Raw genomic sequence first — 7,827 nt, forward strand, 5'->3', positions numbered from 1 at the left:
ATCTATTAATTTTACTGTAGTTCAAGGCAAATGTCTTAAGAGAAAATTTGTATGTATTACATAAATATGCTGTCCATAAATCTGCAGTGGAGTCACCTCAACAAGGATTTCTACATTTCTACACACAACTACAACAAGGATTTCAATCCTTTAGGTTTGAAACACAGATTTCAATGTTTTGAGTCATTCAAGCAGAAGCTCACATCAGGTGGGAGGTATAAAGCAATTTATTGCAAGCTTAAACTAGGCTTAAACTAAGCTTAAAACGCATAAAAACATAATGGGGTGTGAGCAGGACACTTTATCAAATAAAATAAATGCAAGTTCAGCATCGGATCGACAAAAAAAAAAAAAAAAACTGCACAAATATTCAAACTACTGAAATATCCAGATCAGTCAAAGACATGTGAAACCTTTAGGCAAAAAAATCAAAGGGATTGAGTTTAAAGTACATCCAAACTCATGCCACCAGAAATAAACATCTACGTCAACAAGAATGTCATTGTCATCAACATCATCTTCAGGGATGGCGAGGAGTCAAACTTCACTTCAGTAATGACCTGTAAAAACAAATAAAGGTTTACTTAATACTTTGTTTTATTTATTTATTTAACATACATTCGTCACAAATTACCAGAGCATGTACACTGTGTTGAGATTAAGCACTCTTGAAACATAAAGCCAGGGAGACAATAGAAGTAAAGTTTACTGTGGTAGCGTTTGTGCAGTACTTACGAGGGGAGTAGGAGCGAGAGCGTGATCTTGACCTGTACGGTCCTCGGCCGTAGTAGGGAGAGGGGGATCTTCTCCTGTGAACAGAAAGCTGAGATTTAATGGAAACCGCCACATCTACAGATCGTAACAAAGTGACATTCAAAACTGTAGCATAGCAAGCCATTTTAAAAGGTAAAAGGCATATAGCACATGCTTCATGTGAAAAAATATCTTGCAATGTGAACTGATGTAGTATGCAGTCTGTGGGACCATGGCTCAACAGTAAGAATAAGAGGATGTCCTGGGGCAAGTGTGTGAGTGTTTCAGACCAGTTGAATCAACTGTCACTTGCCCGATTTAACAAGTGGTGCTCATCAACTCTACACTTAACCTTCATTGATCTCATACAATTTTTGTTTTTCTAAAATCTACTGAATATAATTTCTGCTCATGTAAATGTTATCATTGTATTGTTATTTAGCTTTCTAACAGAGATTAGCATGTTCAAAAAATATGATTTGTGGTATTCCTGTAAGCACTCACTAATTATAAACTGATTTATAAAAAATAATATAAAAAATATTTTACCAGAAGAAGTTATGAAATTATATTTTTATGTATATTATTACTGATAATTAAAAACCTTAAAGAGCAGGTCATATGGGTTTTTGAAAAATCTCTCTTTTGCAGTTTATAATGTAGCTATCCTTAAATTAAAACACATTTGCATAATCCCCGCCTGCCGACAAAATACGAACAGAGTCTGACCTGCCCACAAACACTTCCGCTAGTTAGTGTGTTTACATCATGTTGAGAAGACGCTGTGTTCAAGGATACCACAGAAATACAATTCGAACCTTTTGTTGTGTGCTTGTCATTTTACCGAGGACTGCTTCTCTAATCTTGGCTTTTATCTTCTTGGTTTCTAATCTTCTTTATTTGGACTAACAAGCTCTCCGAACCACAACTTGTAAATACGATACATTATGTGTAAATTTTCAATTGAGTGCTCAAAATATAACTTTTTTTGTGCTAATATGTGATGTATACCTAGTGCAGCTTTAGTTTTCCAGGTAAAGCAAAACTCTGGACTTTTGGTAGTACCTAGGATAGCAAAGTCCACTAAAGTCGTTGTTCTAATAATTACTTCGTTTAATAATAAATAATATAGTGTAGCGCACAGACTTTATAATCATTGTGAAATTGCTGTTTATTTTGCGGCACGGCAGTTATAGGGTTAATGCGGGAGAGACGAGCGAGTTGCAATGGTATAGGATTACATGGGCTAGGATGATTTGACTGGCTGGGGATTCTGTTTGGCCTGGTGGTTTGTTGGGGAACGGATGTGCTAATGAACAACATACAGAACTACCACATTTTTCTATAAGTTTGATTGCATCATATAATAATCGCTGTTAATAGTGTTCATTACGTCTTTAATTTATTTTTCCGTACATTTCTGCCATATGTACATTAACTGACTGTCACCACTGATAAGCTACCACTAAATATTGTAGAAACTTAATTTGCTGTAAAGTTGCTTTGCAACGATTTCTATCGTGAAAAGCGCTATACAAATAAACTTGAATTGAATTAAAGCATATTACCATCTTAATGAATTAGTTCTGATAATTCACTGTGAACCCACTATTTCCTAGGAATGTGTCGATTAATGTAGACTGTCGTTGTTCTAATAATTACTTCGTTTAATAATAAATAATATAGTGTAGCGCACAGACTTTATAATCATTGTGAAATTGCTGTAAGACTCTTGTGCTCACCAAGGATGCATTTACTTGATCAAAAATACAGTTAAAAACATTAATAGTCAAATAACCTTACAATTTAAAATAATTTTAATACACTTTAAACAATTTATTCCTGTAATGACTAGGCTTTTCAGCACCATTATGCCAGTCTTCAGTGTCACATGATCCTTTAGAAATCATTATACGAGATGATTTGGTGCTCAAGAATTTTTTTTTTATTACTATCAAAGATGAAAACAGTTGTGCTGCTTAATATTTTAATTTAACTTAACTTTAAACTTTTTAGCATGGTAGTGTGTTTAACAATATACTACATATAACATTAAATATTTAGTACTGAAATGAGTAACAAAATCATCTGGTTAAGCACAAATCTAATCCTTATTGTTGAGCCATGTAGGATGGTGGGATGTCGCTACAAACACATACAGACTGTTGAACAGTAGGGGGAATCACCTGTATGACCTGCTGTTGTAGTAGTCACGGTCATCATAGCGATCATATCCACGCTCATAGCCTCGTTCATAGTAATCACATAAATAATAAACTGCAAATATGTTCAGGATTCTGCAACATTTTTTTCGGATTTTCTTGCCAATTTTAAGTCAAAGTGCACAGGATATTAAAATTCATCGCAAGCTTTGGCAGGCGTGTAAAATGATACTAGTGGGGCAGTCGTGCCGGTGTCCTCCCGAACTCAACAGTGCCCCACAAATTTTACAATGTAAATCTGTGGTAGAAAGTGCAACTGCAGCACGCTTTAATTGAGAGCCATTTAGGCAGTTTTGAGATTGCCCCGCTTATTTTCACGTTACCCTATCTCGCTCCAGACCAGGACGATATCTGTCAGTTGATTTGGTTCAAAATAAGTCAGACTAACTGAAATAAGCCTGGCTTATTTGGTAAACTTGTTTTATGAAACAGGCGCAAGAAAAATGATTTGAATTCAACATTGATCATTGAAATACACAACACTGATCAAGACCATTAACTATAAGAGATATTCAGTTATTAGCAGACACGACTCATCTGTAAGGGCAGAGCCCCACCAAAATATTCACCCAAAACACAGAGCTACAGTCAGTTGATTTGGTTCAAAATAAGTCAGACTAACTGAAATAAGCCTGGCTTATTTGGTAAACTTGTTTTATGAAACAGGCCCCAGGTCAGAAACTAGCTGGCATGTGTTTTTCCTTTGTGGAGTAGTGTTCTAAATTAATTTAAAAGTGTTAATCCTTTAATTCAAATGTGCTCACGTGAAAAGCCTTTATATAGTTTGATTAGTGTTTGTTTTGAGATGAGACATGATATTCGTTTCCTCACTTAAATTCCTCTACAGCTTGTAATATTCTAAATCAACATTCGGAGACAATATTAAGGCAATAATTCTGTGTGTGTGTACTTCGAGCCTGTCAATCAACATAAGCGTGCCACCCACAGGGTGAATTAGACTATAAAGACAAAGTTTTCTTGAGTTTATTATAAACTAGCACTACGACCCACCTAAATTTACTAATAATTTACTGGTTATCAGTGTTCATCATCTAGAACATTCAGATGAGTTATTGGAGTGTGTGATTAAACAGACTGCAAGGAATCTGACTCACTATGTTGGTCTGCCCATATATATTCCTGGAGTAGGTGTGTGGCGCCTCTTGGTAATCGAGTAGTCAACTCTGATTCTGCGGCCATCTAGTTCCATACCATTTGCACGCTCTTTAGCCTAGAACCAAAACAGACAAGAACAACCCATACTGAGCACACAACAATATTCTTTCTGCTTAAGGCCATTAATCCCAGGTACGTCTCTATTGCTGCCCATAAAATAGCTGTGAGAACAGTACATTCTGTACTGTACTTCAAAAAAACAAACAAAAAAAAAAAAAAGTAAAAAAATTCAACTTTGTTGCCGACAAACAAGTGTTTTCAATTATGCAGCATACTACAATCAATACACAAATGTACAATTGACTAATTAAAGTGAAAATTTGGTGAACATTTACTCATTTTTAGGCTATCCAAGATGTAAAGGAGTTCTTCAGCTGTCCATCAGAACAGATGTGGATAAATTTAGTTGTTCACCAATGGGTGCTGTTAGAATGAAAGTTCAAACAGCTTTTGTTTTACTGGAGAAAGCAATATTATGGATAGAGGACTCGTATTTTTGGGTGAAATATTCCTTTAACCTTCTGAATCAAGCAATTGGAAAAACTATGTAAAATTGTCAGTTAGTGATTTTAGCAAAACAGAACATTCTCATTTCTTGTATGAACAAAAACGACATTTTGCTTTATGGAAATCCATACAAATGACAGCTGCAGTTCATTAACCAATCAGATTTTGCAGCTAAGTTGCATGTTACTATTCAGCTGGAAAAATTCACCTCTTTTGAATCTTCTCTGTTCTCAAAGTAGACAAAGGCAAAACCCCTGGAGCGTCGAGACTGCTGGTCATACACAATGCTGACATCACTCAGAGGGCCAAACTTGGAGAATACCTCCCTCAGGTCTCTCTCGGTGGTGTACAGGCTCAGGCCAAACACTCCCAGGCAGCTGTTTGGGTCTGGGTTTGCCTAAAGGTGAAGAAAACTTTACAGATTACAATATAGCACTACAAAAACACTGCATAGAACATCATGTATGGATCCGACTCCTTGTCATACCCGGTCTCCAACGTGACGTCTACGGTTGGACATAGGAGAATGACTATGACTGCGGTGGCGACGGTATTCACTGCTGTATGAGCGGCTGCGTGAACGTCTCCGGCGAGAATGAGAGCGTGAACAGGAACGACTGTAGTGTCGGCGAGAACTCCGATGGGAACGGGACCTGCAAAAGGATAGAGTAAAATGAAAAAAAGCACCGTAAAAGGCAACAGACAGGAAGACTATCAAGTTACCAAGTGATAAGTCCCATCTTCAACTTCTTAGACAGACAAGAACCTCCGGCTTCAATTTCATTATATATCAAGTTGCTACCAACTCATGTCAAATGATCAACTGCAGAGTGCTTAAAATCGTAGTCCTGGGTGGGGGAAATTTTTTTTTTAATCTGGCCCAAACATCGTTTCTACTTTTAACCGGAAAGCAGCAGGTGTGACTTCCACTCTGCAGACTCCGTGTACTGTGAATTCCACTAGTAGCTGAGCCATGAGGCCATTTCAACAGTTTCAAATGACATGTAATTTTGGACTTAATCAAAAGCAACAACTGTTTCCCTATGTCCCCCCCCCCCCCCAAAAAATAACTTTTTGCAAAATTACACCTTATACAAATTCATTTAGTGAACAAAAAAAAAATCTTACAAATACAAGGGTTCTTATTCCCCTTAATAACATACAATCCATTTCAGTCTTGTTTATGGTGAAACTGATCAAAATGAAGCCTTTTTTATTAAAACAAGTAAAGATATCTGCCAATGGGCTTGTAAATCTATTCTTGTTTCAAGCATATACTAAATTTTATTGAATTTTTCTAGACTTAATTTTAAGACACAGAAACCAAGTAATACAATTTTGTAATAATATAATACTTTGACTTGTTTTCCTGTAAAGTACTTGGTGCTTATTGTAGTGCTTTTATATTGTAAACCACTTTGAACTTCATTCCTTGTATTGAAGGTGCTATACAAATAAAGTTTATTATTATTATTAATTAAGAACAAGGTCAACCCTTGCTTTGCCATGCAGATTGTTTGACCTTAAAAACACTAGAAATACTCACCGAGTCTTGGACCTGGAGCGAGAGCGGGACTTCGAGCGAGAGTGGTGGGACCCCTCTTTCGACCGAGCGGGTGAGCGTTCCGGCGAGCGACTGGCTGACTTAGCAGATCCTCTAGGACTTGGGCTCCTAGAGGTTGAACGGGACTCCTAAACCAACCACATCCAAATCATGTAAGAGCCAGAAAATATGGTCAAACAGAATGTTTAACTAATTACTGTATGCATATAAATGAGTTTGAGACCATTCTAGACTAGGATAATATGCAGTGGCCTTTTCCCTGCAGGTACATGAACTAGTGTTAATAGTGTAAATTTACTTTGAAGCACTTACAACATAGGAATTTGTCGTTTTTTGACATGTAATGCATTATTACTTGTGAAAATAACTACCTGTAAATCTGTCATGCTACAGGACAATAGTAACTATTGCAATACAAATGGACAACAGAAGATTTATGCATGCAGGCATGGGACAAACATACTAAGAGTTACTTAGCGCTGCGATCTTATCCCAGATAACTTCTGATCTTAACTTCATAACACATCTTTTCTTCTTTCTTCAGTTTCAATTTCATTTCTGACTTCATTCCTCTTCCCCCATTTCTCTCACTGCCCATAAATGCTATATGGGAACTTCTTTTGCTCTGAAAATTAGCATGCACTGAAAATTCAGCTTCAAATTATTTGCATTAACAACTTGACATTTGACTTCGTCCAGATTTCTCTTCTTCCAACCTTAACCTTAACAAAAAAAAAAAAAAGGATGAAGAATGTGTAAACACTGGACATCACAACCAATAATCCTCAGAGGTGTAAAGTATTGGAGTAAATGTAATTAGTTACTGTACTTGAGTATCATTTTCAATACTTTGTAGTTGTACTGAGTATCAAAGATATTAGCAACTTTTACTCTCTACTTCACTACATTTTTGAATGAGTATCTGTACTTTTTACTAGGGTTGGGTATCGTTTGTTTTTTTTTCGATACCGGTGCCAAATCGATACTTTTAAAACTGTTCCGGTGTCTAAACCGATACCTATATAAAAAAAAAAAAATTTTTTTTTTAAATTCCCCAAAAAACGATGGATTGGTCATTAGAATAGAAATAGAATAGAGTGCAAATGTTAGAGGGTCAAGTTTTTTTAATTAAAAAAAAAAAAGCAGATAAAATTAGAAGTAGCATTAGAATAGAGAGTGCTATATTACACTGAAGAGACCTTTTTGAAGGATAGTTTGTTTGTTTTGTTTTGTAATTTTGAGGTGTTCAGTTTTATTTTGGTTTTAGAAAATAAACGTAATTGCTCTCCTCACAAATTAACTCTTTCTTGTTTTTGTTTCATGCTCTCTGTGCCTTGCCCTGGACTTTTATTTCACTTCCTGTCTCCCGTGGTGTTTGTAGTCCGTTTGTTTATTGGTTCCCCTTGATTAGTCTCCTCAGGTGTGTCTTTTCTTGTTAAGCTTGTCTAACCCTGTGTGTATATATAGCCCTAGTTTTTCTTTAGTTCCTGTGAGTTGTCAAATGTAATGTTTGTCTGTTTGCCAGTCATTCTGTTCTTTGTTCCCTTTGGTTTTTGCCTTATTGTTTGTTCTAGTTTTTCCATGAAATACCAGCACATAGATCCT

The 7,827-nt window shown here is 36.1% G+C and overlaps 1 protein-coding gene across 1 annotated transcript in view; it reads right to left on the reverse strand.

Moving 5' to 3' along the window:
* Positions 1–204: 204 nt before the first annotated feature.
* Positions 205–7,827, reverse strand: part of LOC107749892 (transformer-2 protein homolog beta-like) — a 10,765-nt gene continuing 3,142 nt past the window's right edge. Inside the window, exons 2-9 of the mRNA XM_016565115.1 lie at positions 6,205–6,350; positions 5,146–5,311; positions 4,867–5,055; positions 4,091–4,206; positions 3,148–3,179; positions 2,940–3,030; positions 736–809; positions 205–560 (exon numbers count right to left, since the gene is read on the reverse strand). Of these exons, the coding sequence (XP_016420601.1) occupies positions 550–560; positions 736–809; positions 2,940–3,030; positions 3,148–3,179; positions 4,091–4,206; positions 4,867–5,055; positions 5,146–5,311; positions 6,205–6,350 (825 nt within the window). The 3' untranslated portion in view covers positions 205–549. The remainder of the gene's footprint in view (positions 561–735; positions 810–2,939; positions 3,031–3,147; positions 3,180–4,090; positions 4,207–4,866; positions 5,056–5,145; positions 5,312–6,204; positions 6,351–7,827) is intronic.

Source organism: Sinocyclocheilus rhinocerous, unplaced genomic scaffold (assembly GCF_001515625.1).
Source record: "Sinocyclocheilus rhinocerous isolate Xijiao unplaced genomic scaffold, SAMN03320098_v1.1 scaffold1473, whole genome shotgun sequence".
Taxonomy (NCBI): domain Eukaryota; kingdom Metazoa; phylum Chordata; class Actinopteri; order Cypriniformes; family Cyprinidae; genus Sinocyclocheilus; species Sinocyclocheilus rhinocerous.